The 21,885-nt window shown below is 38.2% G+C and overlaps 1 protein-coding gene across 1 annotated transcript; it reads right to left on the reverse strand.

Moving 5' to 3' along the window:
• Positions 1–6,029: 6,029 nt before the first annotated feature.
• On the reverse strand, positions 6,030–19,077 carry MONOS_11862fu11863 (uncharacterized protein; the record flags this gene model as incomplete). The annotated part of the gene is made up of 2 exons (XM_067864434.1): positions 6,030–17,594; positions 17,802–19,077. 2 exons carry the CDS (start codon positions 19,075–19,077, stop codon positions 6,610–6,612), a joined length of 12,261 nt encoding a protein of 4,086 aa, XP_067725117.1. The 3' UTR covers positions 6,030–6,609.
• Positions 19,078–21,885: the final 2,808 nt, after the last annotated feature.

The following is a 21,885-nucleotide window of genomic DNA, read 5'->3' on the forward strand; positions in this document are numbered from 1 at the left end:
ATTTGATAACACAATACCAAAACACTTCACAAATAAGGTGTGAAATTTGCACTTTATCGTTGTTATTAAAAGTTATTTTTTTGTTTGAAAAATGTAATTTTGTTGGATTTTTCTTGTTCATTCAACAAATGTTCGGTAAAAGATCATTCCGGAGCGTTATATTGCAAAAGTTTAAATAAAATTGAAATCACAAAATCCAATTTCACAAATTGTTTGGTATCACATAGAGGAGCAGTATCAAAAATTACAAATCCACAAACGAATTCTGTTCAGTTATTATCAGATAACAGAGTGGAAAATAGTTCAATAACAAATTTGTGTTGAACTGATTGGTGTTTTCCGTTTGGTGATTTTCCATCAAACGGAAAATTTCTATTTCCCAAATGAAAGTGTATAGCTTGAACAGGAGGAAATGCGGTTTGTTCTCTCACATTCAATAGACCTTCACAAAATAAAGCAAATCAATTTTTGGTCAATGATTTCCGATTGACAAATAACAAATTAATAGCCTCTATCACATATGGAGGTGCTGCCACTTATTTTTATTCAACTTATTCCTGGATGAATTGTGTAAAATTCATCACATCCTGATTCTTTGATGGCGACACCGCCACTAATAGCAATGGAAACGATGCCTTTTACAATGGCAGCAGTGTCACTCAATCCCCATTCAATTAGTGGGATCAACTACCCCAACAAAAAGAGTCTGGAATGCAGGAACAGCTTTCAACGCCGTGCACAATAGCTGGCTCAATCTCATCAACCAGAACAAAATCGTTGGAAACAACGAAACTGACGACAATACATATGATCGAACGCAGGAAAGCCCGTTTGATCCAATCGAGAATATTTTAAGGTCCATTGCTCCCTTCAGTGATGTCTCCCTCTCTCTTTTTGCCTCAATATTTGTTCCCACTCAAACGCTCTCTTTCAGTGCGACTGCTGCAAAAATCTCTGGAAATGGAACAATTGCACCATCGTTTGAATCTTCATATGACGTTCATAAACAAAATTCATGCACATCATCATTTTATATTCTCAAACTTTGACTCTTCCTCCTCTTCCTCCTCTTCCTCATCTTCCTCCTCTTCCTCCTCTTCCTCCTCTTCCTCCTCTTCCTCCTCTTCCTCCTCTTCCTCCACTCTCATTCAGATCTTCAATTCACCTTCTTCGACTTAATCGCAATCTTCTGTTTTTTCCTGTAATCTCTCTCTTCTCCTTCAATGCCCACTCCCCTGAGAATTGGCTTTGTCCTCTCCATCAAAAACCCATCTTTCAGAGCGATATTCATCATTCACACAGATTCTGCTTGCTTAATGAGGCCATGTACCTGTGAGTTATTGATTTTAACATCAAAAAGAAGTCCCTCCACACTTCGAACTCTTCAAGTACATCCTCAGAAGCTCTTTGTGAAGAACCAACTTTTCAAGGTGAGTCAACCATAGAAGTCTCCTTTTTTGCATCTGCAGCTTCCATCATTCGACAAGACTCATCCATACTCTCCTCGTCACTGCCAAACTTCCTCGCAACAATGAAATCGTCAGAGCATTCGTAATGCCTTGTTAACGACTTGAACCTCCTTCCTTATTCGCACTTTAACAACTTTCTCATATGTTCAGCTATTTCTTTCAGACAAACATATTCAAGTTCGCTTCATGTATATGTTCACCACATTTCATTAAACAAAAATAGTTTAATTTTATAATATCATCTGTTCTATCAGAAAAATTGATTAATAAAGAGATAAAAAAGTTGAAGCTAAAGATAGGAAATAATAAGTATTTTGTCAGAAAAGATGAAATAATGAAAAAGATAGATGAAATGAGATTGTTTATGTTGTGGTTTGTTTTTCTGTTTTCATTTATGGAAGTGTGTCAATAGGTTTTGAAAATTTCTCATTTTTTGTTGTTCGCTTGAGGTTTAAAAAAGCAAACATTTTTTCATTTCATCAAGAAAATAAAAATTGGATCATTTTTTTCTGTTTATGAACAAGAAATGGGGCAAAATATTTTGCTTCAAGCATTTTCAGAAAAAAAATATGCACTTTTCATTGACTTTTTGAGGAAAAAAAACACAAAAAAAGGGTCCATTTTTTGACATTCGTGAAATGTTGAAAAACCTTTTGTTTTTAATACAATGATCTCTGTTTACGGATATTTTAATCAAAATTATTTCAAAATCTGAGAAAGCGAAATAAAGTTATGAGCGAAACAATTTTTTCATGCTTTGTGCATTAAAAGCTTGAAAAGCCATATTTTCCCCCAAATATATTCGTAATTTCAGAAGTTTTCATTTTAGACATTTAAACTTTATGCAACATCAAAAAAATCATCTTGACATAACTTTCTAATTAAAATACAGAAATCGTTTATCACTAAAAAAGACGATCACATACGAATGAAATGAGATAAAAATCAAATTATCAATATATATATAAACTAAATCAAATGGAACGTTAATGATTATCTTCATTTCACTAATAATCTTTCTTATTAATAAAAATAAACTCCAGATAAACAAGTTTTTTACTTTAAAAAAACGAAAGATTAATTCAATTCGTTTGCAACAACTTCTTAAGCTTAAAAAGTGTTAACATTTTCGAAAATAAATTGGATGAATATGTGGATGTTGCAATTAAGAAGGTTATTAAAAAGTTTTTAGCATTGCACTTAAAAATAACAATAAAGTGCAAATTTCACACCTTATTTGTGAAGTGTTTTGGTATTGTGTTATCAAATCCAAAGATTAACTTTCAATTTGCAGGCATTAAAGTTTAAAGCAAAAAAGTTTTAATAAAAAATTTAATTATGGGACAGATCACAAATATTTATTCTTGATATTTTATGTTGATATCTTAAAAAACTGCTCCACCAAAAAGTGTTGTTTTTTTATGTTATTCATTCCCATTTATTATCATGAATGAAATCATGAAATTGGAGGAGATATTTTTTTACACTCATACTGAAAATAATGATTTGTGATTCTAAACCTTACGAAGGAGATGGAATTGGAAAGCATTTTATGATTGATGTTCCCTACAGAAAAAATGGAAACTTTTATGATTATTTTCCAGAAATGCAAAAATGATGGCAGATTGATATTCTCAGATAAATTATTAATTATTTTTTTTTTGCAAACACTTTGATGAAAGGATAAAACTGCACACCATGAAAGATAATTCAGATGCAATGAAACAAAGGTGTGCACATGTTTGCAATTGAAGGGAAATACAGTCAAAACCGGATATTATCACATCGGTTTTTGCACAACTTTTTGTGACTATATCCGATTGTGTTGATATTCGATGTGATATAACACAGAAGAGAATAAAAATTTATTTTTGAAATAATTAATTTTGGGTCAAATTTTTCATTTTTGAAAATCCTTCATGAAAACACTTTTTTTTAAACTTGCGAAATTAACTTTTTTCATTAATACATATTATTTTGACTTATTTGAGCACATTTTTGAAAAAGCGAAAAATCAAAATTTTTGATCATAAAATCGATTTTTCATTGAAATAATCTCCTATAATGAAATATATTAAGATTATATATTTTAAGCCCTGTAACAATATTCGATGGAAATTGAATGAAAAATCAGCAAAAAAATGTCAATGCATGGAAAAATGTAACTGTAAACGAATGTGATTGTATTTGATGTGATTGTATCAGGTTTGGATTGTATCCACATTTGGGATGTTCTTTTCAATAATTTGTTCTAAAGATTAGATTGATGAATGACTATCTGACACTTTTAAAAGTGAAATCAATGCTTGATTTAACCTTCATCCAGTCCGTGAAATATTTGTGCATTGAAAAAGAAATTGCACCCGTTCAAATGAAAGAAGAAGAAGAAGAAGATGTGATTACAGATAAAAATGAGGAAATACCAGAATTAGAAGATAAAGCCAATGGTTATGACATTATTAAATCAAATGAAGATAAAAGAGCTGGATATGGGGCTAGTGCATCTGAATATGATAAAAAAAATATTTTGTAAATATTTAAGCCAAATAATAATAATAATAATAATAATAATAATTATTATTATTATTATTATTATTATTATTATTATTATTATTATTATTATTATTATTATTATTATTATTATTATTATTATTATTATTATTATTTTTATTATTATTATTATTATTGTTTGTTTGTTTGTTTGTTTGTTTTTGTTTGTTCTTGATTATTCTTGATTGCTTTTGTTTGTTTTTGTTATTTCGATCTGTTTTTTGAGAAACACTAATAAAAAAAACAATCATTTTTAATAAAAAAAATTGTCATATTTCTTTTAAAAAGAACGATAATAATTTTTTTTTTCATCATTACCAAATTACAATTTGTCATGTTTGGATTATTAATGTTCAACATTCTTATATATATATGGGTGATTATTTTTGAAATCATATATTTTTTCATGGTATTGATTTTTCAAAGATCGTTAGTTTTTTGAAAGATAATTTATATTCAAAAGAGAAAAAACATGATCATTGTTTTTAAAAACAAATGGTTTTTCTGAATCAAAGATTAAAATGTTTTCAAAAAGTCTTTTTTTTCTTTTCATTTTTTTATTGATATTCAAGAAAAATTTTTGCACCGAAATCTTTGTCTGAAAAAATATGATTTCAATAATAATCATTTATATGGCTGATCCTTTTTGAAATTATACTTTCGTTCGAGTTTTGATCAAAAATTTTATTTCAATGGGATTTTCGAAAAGATTTTTTTTTCTTTGAAATATCTTCATAAGATGTGCGTGTTCTCTGTTGTGGTTCATTTATTCGAAATCCCATTGAAAACAAAGTTTTGATCAAAACTCGAACGAAAGAATGATTTCAAAAAGGATCAGCCATATAGTCAAGTTACTGATAAATATGAACGCACCGATGTATTTGGATTATGTTGAATACGGTTGAAAAAGGCTATGCGAAATTCGATTTGTAAATATCCAATAAAGACTGCAATTATAGGGTTACACTTTTATTTCTGACCCTTTTTTTCCCCACCCTTTTTTTTGTGGAGCTGGCTACGGCTTTATACAAGCTTGTAGCCAACAAAAAATAACTAGAAATGTTTATTTTTATATATTTAACTTTTACAGAAAAATTTTTTTCGCACAATTTGTTTTTAACTTTAAGATCTCTGTATTTTTTAATTTTATTTTTTGATCATTAAATTGATGGTCTTTCCATGAATATAACATTCTGGAAGTTTTAAGCTACATCGTCATTGCATATCTTATCCTTTTTATTATTTTTATAACTTTTCACATCTCACAAGTTTCTTTTTCACTTGTTTTCTAATTTCATCGACTTTTCGAAAAAATGCAATTTCATAAGGAATGATGAAATTTTTGAAAAAATTTTTAAGATTATTCTTAATATATGATAAAATGTTAATTATGTTGATATACAAAAAAGTTTTTCAAATTTGATTTTAAATAGAAAAATGAAAAACATCAATTTCAGAAGTTTTGATTTTTTCAGCCAGTAACTTGTTTTCAGCAAAATTTTGTATGAGTATCCAACAATTTATTGAGTTAAAAATAAGATACAGCTAATGAAATTAAAAAATTGTCTTTTATTCAATCAAATATTGCATTTTTTCGAAAAGTCGATGAAATGAGAAAACAAGTGAAAAAGAAACTTGTGAAATGTGAAAAGTCATAAAAACAATATAAAGGATAAGAAGTGAAATGGCAGTGTAGCTTAAAACTTCCAGAATGTTATTAGCATGGAAAGACCATCAATTTAATGATCAAAAAATAAAATTAAAAAATACAGAGATCTTAAAGTTAAAAACAAATTGTGCGAAAAAAATTTTTCTGTAAAAGTTAAATATATAAAAATAAACATTTCTAGTTATTTTTTGTTGGCTACAAGCTTGTATAAAGCCGTAGCCAGCTCCACAAAAAAAAGGGTGAGAAAAAAAAAAGGGTCAGAGGAAAAAGTGTAACCCTATATTTTTCTCAGAAAAATTAATTTGCTTGTTTTTGATCAAAAAAAATAAGCCTCAATATTTCAATGGTTTCAATAATTGTTTCACTCCTTTTTCTTTATTTCGTTGATGTGAAGTGATAATTAAAAAATATATATAAATGAATTGGTTGTTTAGTATGTTAAAATGAAAACCGAAACATTGTTTGCTGTGCTTTCTCATTGAGAAGCAGTTGCTCACAATTTGTGAAAACAATCATAATCACAACTTTTTCAAAACAGATTTAAAAAGGAATTACAAAATGGTCTGAATAACAAAAAAATAAAACTCAATAAAAACAAACAAGTTGAAATCAAAACATGGATGAAAACATAAAAACAGAAACTCGTTCTTTTCAAAAAACTAATCTACACAATAAAAAACAGATAAACAATATTCTATCAGAAAAACAAGCATTAATGGTCTCGTATTCACTCTTTTGCAGCCAACTCACAATATTTGAGTTCTCATTTTTGAATTGAATATCGTTATTTAATTTTGCCAAAAGAAAATTTCTCTTCATGTGCCATGTTCTCTGACTGTTGAAAATATCTGAGTTGATCCTGTTCAATTAACAAAATTAAATGCTTCATTAAATGTCAATAAGTGTGTGGATTGCCCTTTTTTATTGGAAAAATGAAATTCTGATCTCTTTTTCCTCTGATCTTGCTTTTGCTGATTGATCTTCTTCTGCTTCTGTTTCTGTGACTGTGCTGCGTCCTTGTTGTCTTTGCCTGTCCCCATCCACATTCCCATCTCCAGCTTCTCCACATTCATATTCCCCTTCTTTCGTTCCATAAATCTCAATTGCATCTGAAATCGTCACCATTTTCGATTCCAACGGAAACAACTCAAACAACCCTTTTTTCACATCTGCCAGTGTGATTCGCGAGCTTGGGGAGTGAGATATCATCGTTTTCGTAATCCTTTCCAACCGGCTTCTTCTTATCATCTCCATGTTTGGCCTCTCCCCATTCACGATCTTCTGCCCAGCCACTTCCCCTTCATACTCCCCAAACGGGATTTGAAGAGTCAAGCACTCCCACAGCATCATCCCAATCGAGAATACCACTGATTCTTTTGTTGCTCCCATCTTCTTGTTCATCAGCAGCTCTGGTGCCTTCCACCTCAAACACTCTTTTCTGTTGTATTCATCATCCTCAAATGCCGATGAGGGAAGGGAGTCACTGTCATCATCATTGTCACTGGCAGATGTCACAACGGTCGATGATGAAATGGATGATGAGTCTGAATCATCATCAGATGAGAAGTCAGAGTGCATAACAATGCAAATGATCATGTGCTCAGAAAATAGAACAATATGAGGACTCAGAGTGGAAAGAGAAGATAATCCATTTTCCATTTCATCAAAGGAGTGAAGCGCTAGATTAGCCACCCAGAACAGGATCTGTGCGGCTGTTTGCTCCCTCTCCTGAAGAGTGCCTATCGCCATCTCTTTTGTCTTATTCAGCCCGTGAAGCAACATGAACAGAGAATCTCTCAAGTCCACAATCAGCTTCTCATGAGGAGACGAACAGGCCATTGCATCCACCAGATTAGACATCGAAGATGTGGTTGGACACATACTCTCCGATCGAACAAATGTTGAATCTGAATCAGTTGTTGAAGTTGATGAAATTGATGGTGATGGTGTTCTCTTTCTTGTTTCCTCTTCTTCTTCTTTCTCATCCACTTTCTCCAGCATCCATTGTGGGATCTTGTCTGAGTCTCTTCCTAGGATGTATTCGGTTGAGCCACTCTCAGATAGAAGATGCTCTGATGACTCAGAGTGTTGCATATTCGTATCATAAACCCTCTTTTTTATCCTCTCTTCATTCTTCTTCTCAGCCTCTTTCTCTGCTCTTCTCCACTGCTCCTCTGGTGACATCTCCATCGTCACCATCTCGAATGCCTTCGGATCCTTTCTCACTGTGTCATTCACAATCTCCTCCAATTCCTTTGTTCTTCTCTTTTGCTTTCTCCATCGAACAATGAATATCACAGACACAATCAGAACGATCAAAAACAAAACAACAAATATCAGACAAAAAACAGCCCATGATGATTTCACTTCTTTCTCTCCTTTAACAAGTTTTTCATCTCCTTTTCCAGCACTTTCACTCCTGTTTTTCAAAACAAATGAGGTTGTGAAAGAGGGATATTTGTGATTGCCAAACACTATCCTTGCACATACTTCTGTTTCAGCTGACGCATCTGCAACAACAGACAAAGGCACTTTGCCATTCATCTCAGTCTCGTTCACATAGCCTGACTCTTCAAGCAAATAATGGTCGATAGCTTTCACATCATTAATCAGCGAAACAATATCGAAAGAGAGATTGCATGGAAGCAAAAGCGATCCTTTGAAAGTCAGCTCAACATAGCTTCCATTCTCTTCTGTTGCCACAAAATCGAGAACTGGAATGAAAAATGATGATGCTCGCTCCTCCATGATTCCTCCAACATTGCATCCATCATTCAGAATCCACAACGATGTATCTGGCAACATTCCATCTCCCCCTTTCACACTCACAACATTCAACTCCCCATTCCCTTCACAAATCACATTCCTCCGTGCTGATGGATATCCTTCAATAGAGGGGTTGTTGAGCACAAACTCACTTTCACTTATCGTCACATCCCCTCCAAATATCGTCATTCCTCCAAAACAGCCTTTCGAAATCGTTGTGTCTTCAAAAGTTCCTGAACTGTTGCATATATCCACCAATGATCCGTTCCAGTGACAAATCTCTCTTGATGAAGCCAATTCGTTGCAATTTGTCATTGCCTGTCCTTCAAAAACACACGAATCAACTGAGATCGATGAAACACCAGAAAATGTTGCAAGCGCCCCCTTTTCGACACTCGTTCGGCATTCTGAAAACGAACAATTTGCCATGCTGCAAGTGTGAGTGTGTGAGTTCATCATCAAAACAGATCCATTTGACCCTTCCATTGAGATGTTTTTGATTTCACACAGCGATAAAACAATATTTTCTTGAATGAATTGTCCGCTCTCCGCATATGAGTCATCGCAAAATAAAAGCACATTCCCTCTGCAAACAGTGTTTTCAATTTCCAACTCTTTTATCAGAACAGAATTTGGCTGATCTCCACTGAAACAAAAGCAACTCTTTGTGTCAACATGATTCAATCGAAGATCACTTATGCTCACTTCTGCATTTTCGCACTGACATATTTTCTCACAAATGATGTTCTCCATGATGCAGTGCTCAACTGTGCAATTGCAGTTTGCCAATCTCATCACTTCTGAAATTGAACACGATCCAACATCATCATCCAAGTGAAAGATACACGAAGATATCACGATCGAGCCGCTGGACGAGCAGAGAAAAGCGTTGTGGCAGAATGAGCCTCTGGATGGAAACAAGAACTCCAAATAAGAAAGCTCCACGTGCTCCTTTGTCTGAAGAAGATACTCGCGTGATGCGCTTATTCTCGTGTCAAAGGATATCTTGGATGTGCTTCTCGAGCGAGATTGAACACTGATCTCATCCAGATCCAGTTCTTTCTCAATAACACCCTCTCCATCGATCACCAACAGCACAATATCCTCAAACACCAGATGATCAAATCCATATCCAATGCTCATGCACGGCTCGCGAGAGCTCCCGCACTGCCGGTCGTTTCTCCCTTTTCCATCCTTCCCATTCACAAATATGATCGACGATTGATAAACTGTGATGAACGAGATCAGATCCACTGGCTCAGAGTGGAGCAGATCAATCCCATAGATCGCCCCAATCCTGTTGAAGACCCCCTCCCGCAAATCCATTCGGAACTGGCTTTCGTTGATCTGTTCCGATATGTTCGTGCACTCAACAAAAATGTCCTTCCCTGTCTCTGCCACATTTCCTTCAAATTTCATCCCCTGGAATAGAAACAAAAGCTTGCCGCTCAGATGCGAACTCAAATACATGCCACCCCCTCGCCCGCTTTCTGTCGAGCACCCACACTGCATCACCTTCGAATTGCTTATCACAAACAAACCTTCGTTGTTCAGCTCAAAGCACATCACCCCACCTCTTCTTGACTCGCTCGATCGGCAAAGCTCGAAAACGCTGTTGTTTGCTTTCATCAACACCTCGCAGTTATCCCCACTTTCCAGCACGCTTGATCCCATCCCGCTTCTTGTTATTGACCCAAACACACTTCCATTCACTTCAATCGTGGAGCCATCTCCATTTTTCATCTCTACCACTTTGTGAACGATCTGAACAACACACCCTTCCACAAGCATGCAGGACTTCACTTCAATATCTTTGAGATATGCATTGCTTCCCACTTCAATCATAACAATCGATTGCTTCATTCTCATGCTTTCAATTATCAACTTTTCTGCATCAACCACTCCGCTCTTGAGTTGAACAAAACATATTTCTATCTGCTTTTCTGCACTGACAATTGACTTGAGTGAGCAATCACTGAACGAAAGCACTCCATTTTCGCTCACAATCACTCCTCCAGCCCTGTTCCAGACATCTTCGAAAACTTCCATGTCTATCTTGTTGAAAGAAACATTCCTTTCATTCATCCCCAATATTTCTTCTCCATCATGATGGTTAACAATCTGCAGCACCGATCGCTTGTGCTCCTCAACAGCATCACACGGAGGCTCAAACACAAAGTTTGAAAAGTCGTATCTGTTTGCCATTTCTGTCCAACCCTCAATAAAAAGTCTCTTCTGCTTAGACCCTGTTTCGATCTGCCCCATTCCTTTCCACAAAGTCAGACACGGATCTTCTTCGCTTCCACACCTCATCACATCGTAACCCTTTGAAGATACAAACACCCTTGCATTTCTGAACCCCTCCAAAAAGCGGAAAAGATCCGTGTCGGTGTGCTCTTTGTCACTTCCACAAAACATCGTTGGCGAATGCTTCACATCATCAAATGAAAACATAAAAGTTGTTGGAGTGACAGTCTTGTTCAAATCAAATGAAGCAACAAACAAATCTGAACCAATAAACGCTTCATTCTTTTGTATTGCAACTCCTTCGCAGAAGCCAATTGGTGTGTCAGCCTGCGACTGTGAGCAGTCCACATACAGTCCTCCACCTCTCCCCAAAGTTGTGGAGCAGCTGCAGTTCACAACATTTGTTCTGTTAACATTGAACATTTCTCTGCTCATCAGAACAGCATGCATGGCTCCTCCTGTGATGCTCGAAGGCACTTGAATATTTGTCGCATTCAATCCATTCAAACTCACTGACGAATGAAATTCAAATGGAACTCTTGCAAACAAATGGATGTCAACTGAGCACCCATCAACAGACACCAGCCCACTTTCAGATCGAATCAGGTTGAACTCCACTGGATTGTTGGTGGAGTTGATGCTTTCAAATACGCAGCTCAGCAAGGTCATGCTCCCACTTTCTGGTCTCGACAGTATCAGAGTCTCGATGTTGCTGCTGAAACGCGATGGAACAGCGAGCATTATCCTCTCGAACCGTGCTTCATCTTCATTCAAGAATATCCATTCATCGTTTGTTTCTGTGATGTTTTCTTTCATCACTACCATTGCATATTGGTCGTCTTGCTTTGACTTCACACACAACGATGAAGCGTCAAAATGATTGTCAACCATTGTCGATTCATAAACAACAACATTTCTGTTTCTCTCCAATGCATTCAGATTCCTATATGCTCGCCAAAAAAAGGCACACGGATGCTCTTCCATTCCACATCCCAGAATGTCCATTCCCTCAGAAGAGATGTGAACAGTGCTCAGTTGAGCTTCCTTCAGAAGCAGCAAAAGATCAATCGGCTCACCACTGAACAAGTCTGCATCCATCCCCTTCAGATCTGCAATCACACTGCCTGCATCGTCAAAATACTCAAAAATGAATTTTGATGGAGCAATCGATTCATTCAGACTGTTCGCCATCACAAACATATCTTTCCCCACAAAGGCACCATTTCCCATGAAGTTCAGATCTGAAAACACAAAGTCATGATTCGTGTTTCCAACATCCTTCATATACACTGCTCCTCCATAGCCATTCAAAGCATCGACTGAGCACGAATCAAACATTGTTCCATTCATCGTCATCTTCCCTTTTCCAATCTCACACCAAATTGCTCCTCCATCTCCATGAAGTTTTGAACAGTTCTCAAATCTGCTTTCACTCACAGAACATATCCCCCCCACCCCTTTCAAACAAACAATCGAGCCACTGCCCACTTCGCAATTTTCTGCTGCAAAGTGATTCAACGATGCATCTGCATCCTCTCTCACCCATATAAGCCCCTCTCCATCTGCTGAGATCTCCTTCAATTTCAACGCTTCACAATACAGCTCCCCTCCCTTCATCAGAATCACTCCCTTCTTCCCCCTTTCCACAACATCCTTCACACTCACATTCACCAGTTGCATCTCCCCTCCTTCAGCAATCCCAACCCACATGTCTGTTTCTTTTCCATTCGCCTCTTTCCCCTCCACATTCGAGTCCCGAATCGTCATCCTTCCCACACTCACAGCCACAAGCGATTGTTCTGTTGCTCTGCCTGGGAGAATAACTCTCAACGAACTCAATGTGAGTGTTGTTGTTCCTTTTCCTTTTTTCAGAACAATGCATCCTCCATCTTCAACATCAATCGTGGATATCTCTGCTGCTCCTCGCACAGTGAGCGATGTCCCATTTCGATCAATTCTTCCTCCAAGCACTGCTGCCCCAACAACGTGGATCGTGGTCTGGTTGCTCTTCATCTTCAAAAACCCATCATCCACAGTCTTGCACGGATACAGTTCTGTTCCACACGTTTTCCTATCATCCCCCGTTGCATCGTCCACAAACATTATCTCCTCACTCGATGCAAACAGATATTTCTTCAGGGTCTCATCTACCGCTGGACCATCGCCTCCACTCTTCACCCACACATCTTCATTTCTCATGTCTTCCCTGAACGACGAATCGAATCGCAACGGATCAACAGTCTCCCTTGGCAATGGGCAGATCAGATAAAGATGCTTCCCCTTCTTTGCCTCGTTCCCTTCAAACTCATCTTTTTTGAATGAGTATTTCACCTCACTTGTTTCCAGCTCAACATGCAACCCTCCTCCAAACCCCGTTTCTCCATCCACGCTGTTGTTGCTGATGGTGTTTGAGTCAAACACAACTTCGCCACCCCCTCCAACACTCACATAACCAACACCCCCTTTCATATTTGCTGCCTCAATGCTGCATCCTTCAAACGTGCACTTTTCGATCATCGTCTTTTCGCCTTCTTCCACAACCGCAACAACAACTCCTCCAAACCCATTTGTCCGCTGAAAGTCACTCATTGTGCTGTTTCCCATCATCATCGTTTTCACCCTTGCAACAGAAACAAGCGAACAGCTCTCACATGTCGATGCACTCACTGAACAATTATTCATCTCAAACTTATCTGCACCATCAACTTCAACAACACCTGCTTCGCTTTTCGTTGACACATTCTCCAAGCTCACATCTCTCATCAACACTCTTGCTTCGATGCTCTCGCTTTTGCGAACAACCATCAAAGGAACAAAGCCAAATTTTATATTCTTCGCTTCAAACCGCTCAATCCCCAATTGCCCTCCTTTGCACACAAAATAGCTGAACGAACAGTCCAGCCCTGATCCTGAGTTGAGCTCACATGAGCAGTCAACAACATTCAGCGTTCCTCCATCACACAGCATCAGGCTGCTTCGATTTGATCCCAACGATGCTGGATGCCTGAAAGTGATTTGCCCAATTCCAACTGTTCGCCTCACCTCGATGAACCCTTCTTCCTTCTCACCCTCTCCACCAGCCACATTCATCATCGTAGCATTTTCTTCCCCAAATATCTCATAATCCTGTGAGTCAAACAGAAGTTGGTCTCTGAATGTGAATGTCGACTGCAAAATAATGCTGGCTGCGGATGAGTTGAATTTTGAAGCCCCTGCATATCCTATTGTCTGGCATGGATAGTCCTGATACCCACATAACCGATAGTCCACTCCACCTCCTCCCACATAGCACCGCCCAGAAAATTTTCTGAAAAACAACGCCAGAGGAATTGGACACAACGCATTTTCGTTCTCAAACCCACACAACTCACCCAAATCTGCACTTCCAACCGCCGTATTAAATCCAAAATTCAACGTCTGCACAGTCACTGCTTTGCTCAGATTCCACGCCTCAACTAATACATTCTTCCCATTTTGCGATGCCGAACACCCAGAGAAGCCCACATTCTCAATCGCGAATGAGCTGAATCCTTCATCCACACTCACACTTATCCCTCCTCCAAATCCTCCTCTTCGAGATTGTGCTTCGGCTCGGCAATTTGCTATCTCTGTGATCTCCCCACTCGAATTCCCAACCCCCAACTTCCCATCCATTTCCACATGCGCAAATATCCCTCCTCCAAATCCTCCAATGCATCCGCAATGGCTTGCCTTCCCTCCCACAATCATCACCCTGCTCCCTGCCCTCACTTTGCATTCAACTGCACTTCCATTTCCATTGTGCTCAGAATAGTTGCTGAATGTGCAGTTCTCCAGCTCAACAGTCTTTGCGCTTTCACATTTCACAACACAGCTCAACTTCTCTGCTCGAGCTTCAAATGTGCAACGCTTCATTGACATTGTCACAAACATCGATCCCAGTTTGACAAGCCCATCAGATGATGTGGTTGATGTGTTTTGCACAGAAAGGTCCTCCAACAAAGCAATCGCATTCTGCTCGCATATGATGATCTGCGACATGCTGAATCGAACACTCCTGATATCCACACTCTTCATCTCCACTTGTCCATTCATGCACTTCAACAGCGAATAGCCAACAATTGCTTCTCCTGGCTGTTGGGCAAAATCGCATGAACTCACTCGAAGACACCCAGCTGATTCTTGTGATATCAAGGCTATGTGCTGCTTAACACTCCCTCCAACCCTGAATGAGAGCAATGCAATCATTGATTCCACTTCTTCACCTTCTGCCAACGTGATAACCCCCACAGATGCTGTATCGCCTCCTTTCGCATTCACAATGCTCCTTTCTTCTGTTCCTTTCATTTCAACTCTTCCCTCCTCACACAGCAGCACATCTTCCAACAATTCATAATCGCCATGAAGCGTCATGCTCTTGGCACTTCCTTCCTGCCGCTGGAGAGATTTCTGAATTGTTTTGCACGGATATGCAGCAAACCCACATGGCGCAACATCCAGCCCTGCTGCTGACGAGACGTGAATGGTATCCCCCACATTGAAGATAAAATACAACAGAGAAATCACATTCATCTTGTCATTCCCATCATACCCACACATCGAATTCACATCATCAAGAGACATTTCTTTCAAAAAGGGAAGCGTGGCATTCGTTGTGCTGACACCCAGTTTCTCTGACTCCACAAACAAGTCAGTTCCATATTTCGCACGATTCTTCTGATCTGCTGAAAAGATTGGTCCACTTATCACATAGTCTGTTGTTGGACTTGTCAGAGAAAAGAAAATCCCTCCACCAAATCCCACTGACTCATCAAATGGGGATGTGCATGAAAGAAATGAGCATGAACTAACTCTCACAACTGAAGGTGGTCCAGCAGATATCCACATCCCCCCACCTCCTTTGCCTCCCTCATTCACCTCGCATTCCTCAAAGCTGCAGCAATCAACAATGATCGATGAGGATAGCATCACGTTGTTGTGACTTCTCACTCGCAATCCTCCTCCATTTCCTTTCCTCCTGCGAATACCCTTCACTGAGACATTTCTCATTTCCACCCCTTTTCCTTCCTCAACTGCTATTCCGCTGTTTTCAATAATCGTCTCTGTTCCAATGCTCGAATCGTTCATCGAGAAGCATGCCCCTTCGCCAACTTCTATCAAATTCCTTTCTCCACTCACGCTGCACTCCAAGCAAGAAATGCCTTCCACCCGGCAATGAGAATTCTCCCCGCTGACACCAAACATTGCTGCTGAAGCGAATTGAACATTTTTGATCGAAAAAGAAGAGATGCAAATCACTCCTTTCTTTCCAAACACCACCCCATAGTTCAATTCCCTCCCTTCTTCCTTGGCCTTCACAGAAATGCGTGTCAGCGTCAACGCACTATCTGCACATATGAACACACTTGTGTGCGAATCTTCACGCTTTGCAACTGCTTCAAACGAAATGTCGCTGAAACTGCATCTCACACTCGTTTCAACCAGTCCTTCCCAAGAAGCATCTGCACCAAACCCAATATCGATAAAACGCTCATTCGTCTCGCTTCTGACATCCCATTCATCTGTGTTCATTGTCACTGGCTCTGTCCATTCAAATGGAGCGCAGATAACAATTGCCTTCGACATTCCACGATGCCTCGCATTCACCAATTTGCTTATTGTGCTGCATGGATATCTCTCAACTCCACATCCTGAGAAATCATGCGCTGTGCCTCCTCCAACATACCCAGGCGACACAACATCGACAAAATACACCCACAAGCACACATCAAATTCTCCGTTCCCTCCTTCATATCCCATCAGATCTTCATCGCTCATTCCATCAATGCTGAAGTTAAATGAGGCTTTGCTGACAATCCTCGCAAGCTCTGGCGCTTCCACAAACACACACTTCCCTTTCCACCCTTCACAGCCCGAAAACTTCATTCCGCCAATCACCATCTGAGTGCTCAGTTTGACTGTTCCTGCACACAGCCATCCCCCCTTTCCGTTTTCAGTCGAGCACGCACAATTTGTTGCACTCGAATTCCGAAGCTCGATCCCATTCTCTTCATCAACATCGATCTTGAAGCATCCTCCATCATCCCTGCTTCTGCAGTTCTCAACAATGCATCCATCCATCCGAAGCCGTTCTCCTTCACCAAAAATGTGCTCCAACACACTCCCACTTCCCTGACTCCGCGTGATATTTGCAATCGTCGTATTGCTCATCTGGACATACGATCCAACTGGCACGGTCAGCAGCGAACATTCAGCGAGCTTGAAGAATCTGATTTTGCTGTCAGACACAATCAAATGCCCTCCAGCCATCACCACCAGCGGACTCTCAAACTCTCTTCCCAATGACTCGCTTTCAGAATCGATTTCCAAGCTCGTCAGAATCAATTCTCCTTCATTTTCGCTCACTCTCGCAAGAGACGACTTTGGATCACAGGCAAATGCAATGTGGAGCAACTCCACTGTCAGTGAGCCACTTGTCACTTCAAAAAGACTTCGCATCGCATCGATCTGGCTGACTTCAAGAGATGTCGACTCCTCACCTTCCCCTCTCACAACTGCTTTCTTCGAGTTCACTGCCACCCCATCAGTTGCAAACAATGTGTGCACACGAGAAAGCATTGTGATTGCGCAGCTCTGAGTCGTCATGCTGTTTTCTATCGCATGCTTCATTGTCCGGCACACTTCGTTCGAAAAGCATCCGCACAAATCACTGTCTTTCCCGTTCTCTTCCTCCACAATCCTTGAGCTGACCCCATACGGCAGCCATTCATCATTCGCATGGCAGCTTGCATTGCAATGAATGAGTTGCGATCCTCCATCAGTGAGTGTGCATGACAACACAAACGGAGATTCATTCACGCATTTTCCATTTGTATCGTTCAAAAAAACATCTTTTCCGCAGTTCTCTGTTTCGGCTATGTTTTTTGCAAAAAAACAAAAGAAAAATATTTTCGGATCTGTTGTATTATGATCTTCAATTTTCATAAATATTCCTCCCCCTTTTGCGCTGTTCCTGGCAGTACAATCAGAGAAAATACAATTTTTCATGAGAAACATTTTTGTGACAGAATTCAGCAAAGAAATGCCACCTCCACTACTTGTTGCTGAACAACCAACAAAACTGTTGTTGTGGCACATGTATTTTTTGCCATCTTCAGACGCTTCGACACAATCTGTACTTCGTTGAATTCCATCATAAACAACTATTCCTCCTCCTACACTTGATGAACAATTATCTATCACTAAATCAGAAAAAGAGTAGCATTGCCGAATAGCTCTTGCAAAAACAGCTCCACCGTGTGATGATGACTTGCAATTATTAAATGAACAATTTGAAAAAGCCAAAGATCCAATAGAATATGCAACTATCGCCCCACCAATGTATGAAGCAGAACAATTACAAAATGTTGAATGAGATATTTTTAATGATGCAATATTATTTCCGTACATAAATACGCAGCTTCCACAAATATCTGGTTCATTTCCATGTATTCCAATTTTTCCTTCTGGTATTGGGGTTGTCATATTTGCAAATTCCTCATATGATATGGTTGTGTCAATCGCTTCTGTTCTGCGCACCCCCTTTGTCATTTCGTTTTTGCATTTTTGATGTGTGTTGTTGAACAACTCAAGCCCAAGTCCTTCCACGCCTGGCGCGATTCCATTTGTGTAAACACCGCTGACCGTCTCGAAAACGCAAGAATAAATCGTGCTGATACATTGAGGCGCATTTTCATTTGTTTGAACCCCAGTTTCTGCTTGAGTTGTCGATATGTTGCAAAGAATTGAAGACGATAAGCTGATTTGATGAATCGCTGAACAAGCAATAAACGGCCTGCAACGAATAGAAACACTGCAAAATCTTGATTTTGTCACGCCAACGAATCCATCGGGAGAAAACGAATTGTCTGAACTGGGCGAAGTTGTCAGAGGAGCCAGCAATCCTTGGCAGTGCTCGTCATTTGCTGAAATATTTGAAAATAGCACTTTGCCAAAACTTGAATGAACTGTCGAAATGGCATTTCTTCCTTTCTGAATGAAGGTGCAGCCAGACAAATAAACAATGCTGAACTTGTCGATTTGCATGAGAGTCGATGTGTTTTGAAGAAAAATCACTTCAGAGGCCGAAAGAGACGCATTGACCAAATCCAAGTGAAACTGAATGCTGCAATGACTTTGAGCTGAGGAATATTGTCTTTTGCGAAGCACGCTTGAAATTGTGCTATCTTTTTTGTTGCAGGCAATATTCTCATTCTCCTGTTGAGAAAGCGGACGGCAGGAGTACCCATGAATGCATGAAACTTGTCTTGCGGTTGTTTCATCAAAATCCAGCTGAACAGACCAATCCTGGATGAAAATTAATGTGATCAAACAAAACGAGAAATAGCTTCCGCCCATATGTTCTTGCTGATCAATATGGATTCTCAGACAATTTCTCTATCAAATTGTTGCAATTTGGAAGACGAGCAGCGAGCTGGTCCTGGAAATAACAACTTCGAAAAAATCGAATAAATCGATCAAGCCATAACAATAAAAAAGCCAAGATCAAAAATCAAAATAAAAAAATAAAAAACTTGGATATTTTTTTTTAAAACACAATAAAAAATTAATCTTAAAAAAAGCAAGATAAGCTGCCCCTAACGCTCTCTCGCAACTCGTTCTGTCGAATTAATTTCAGTTTAATTGAAAATAACAAATAATGAATTTCTCCTTTTAAAATAAATTGAAAAAGACACCTCATTCAAAATAACTGCGCATCAGAAAGAACATCATCTTGACCAATAATAAAAATTGTTTCCAAATCATCCGTTTGAAGCAAAGAGCAAAAAGTCAAAAAGCCTGTTGAATCACAAACTCGGAAAATTGAAATCGTTTGATCTTCGCTTTCTCAAATCCTTGGCACCAAATAAATCAAATGGAAATATGAAGGCGGCTTCTTCTGAAGAATTTTCAATATTGAATCATTTCTTTCAAATAATGTGCGTGGATGCGAATCGGAACAGGAATAGAAACAGGAGGAGAAATAATCGGTTCTCCTGCTTTTTTGAAATTGTTTGAAGCTCTTTGTGCTGTCTTGGCTTTTCATTTTCAGGAATGCCAAAATCGTTAAACAAAAGAGAAAGATATTCAGTGTCGTAAACATTAAACAAAGCTGTGCTCAAAGCGTGACAACAAGATAAACAATGAAAACAATCAGTAATGAATTATCCAAGCAAAAATTAATTCAAAAATGGATTTGGTCATTTTCCAGCAAATGTTTTAAATAACAAAAGGAAAAAGGAAAAACTCTAAAGAAAAATAAATTCACTCAAAAATCATCATACAGAAAACAGCACACTCTTCTATATTCTTTATTGGTAATCCTCCTTTTGTCAATGAACTGTTCAATCAAACATTCGAATTTTGAATGAAGCACGAAAGCCTCAAAATAACTCAAACAATTTCACGAATATTTCATACCCTTTTCAGTGAGCTTCTTGTATCCCCACAGTTGATTTCTCTTTCAGCAATTTTCATCTTCTCTTCAGCGTGATTTTCTGTTGAACAATCTGTCTTTCAAAAAGAGAGAGAGAGAGATCCATTCTCTTCTTTTCAAAATACAGCAATATTTCGCTTTTCTGAATTTGAACCTGGCATCAGCAAGGTTTCAGATCAAAATAAATAAAGACATGCTGAATCCAAATGAAAGATACAAACCTCAATTTCTGGTATCCTCGGACTTTTCTCCAATTAGCATGCCTTTCTGTTGCTCTTTTTTTTCAGAGAATATTTAACATGATTCACTTTTTCTCATCCTCTAACTTTCAAAAAGTTAAAAATCCGCATTCTCTTTTAACCATTGCCATGCAGCACTTTCTCAAGCATATCCAACTCAATCACATATTTCCATGCATCCTCTGGAAATGGATGTATTCGAGGCTATCAGGCATCTTCTGGTATTTGTCTCCATGCTGAAGCGGAGGTTGTGAAATAATTCTGATGTTTCGCTTGAAAATCCATTTCCCCTGAACACCATTTCTCATCTTCTTTTCTTTTGACTTCTCTGCTTCAAAATAATTTGCTGATTGTTTCCTCGAGTGTTTTCTAATCTTCAAAAAAAGGTGATTATGCATGATAAGGTTCTGCACAGCAACTGCTGGAATTTGACAATTTCATTTTATTCTTCAAAAACACCTGTCAGGCACAGCAGATAACATTAAAATCGCAGAAGCGCATAATCAAACTGCATGCGTTCAGACAGAGATAAATAATTCGTTTTGAATCATTGAAGGAAAAAGATTTCTGTAAAATCTCATCAGATAACGAATAAAACGTGTTGACTTCAAGTCATGGTTGGAATTCAAACTGTCGCAGAAAGCAGAATATAACAAATTGGCTTAAAATTATTCAGATTTCTTTGGGCTTGCGTGTGACATGATTTTTCATCGACTATTTTAACAGCATTCAATCGATTAATAAATATAAAGAAGCAGCACATACTTTGATACGGATGTATTTTTGCAAAAACGCACCTTGTGGCAATACGCCCACAAACATATTTGGTATTTTGCTCGTCTGCTTTTACAATTATAGCTCGACTGTCTCTTTGCTTGACCATGAAATAACAATCGATTTCCTCTTCCATACAAGCAGGAACATGCACCATCAAGCAACGATTGTCATAAGCCAGATAGAAATGTTTTAGTCACGTCCAAGAATAAAGCGAGAAGCATTCTGGTGTTGTTGATGAAATACTTTCAAAAAAAGAAAAAACGATTGCTCAATAATTATTGTGGGCTTGAATAATTATTCCATCAAACAACACGTATTTTCAATTTGAATTCTACAGATAAAACATTGATTGCAAATAACTCAAAGTTTGACAAATGAAAAAGCAAAAAAAGAAAAAGAAAAAGAAAAAGTTCATCAAACAAATGTTCTCAAATAAATTCCTGAAACAAACAACATTTCTCAAAAACAGAATGTTGTGTTTCTCTCAAAAAAAAAATATATGTGGATAATATCGTTTTGATTGAAGTTCGTTGCTGCAAATGTTTATCGCTTCTCTTTTCTCTTCATTCAAGCATGCTTCAGCCATCTGTTGAACATTTCCAGCGAATTCGAAACACTCTTCAGCGCAACATCGTCTGAATGAACGAGAAACGCCACAAAAATGTCTTCCATTCCCTCTTCCTCCATCGTGTTCAGAACTTTTCCCTGCTCATC

Source organism: Monocercomonoides exilis, assembly GCF_001643675.1.
Source record: "Monocercomonoides exilis strain PA203 chromosome Unknown scaffold30-1206723, whole genome shotgun sequence".
Taxonomy (NCBI): domain Eukaryota; phylum Preaxostyla; order Oxymonadida; family Polymastigidae; genus Monocercomonoides; species Monocercomonoides exilis.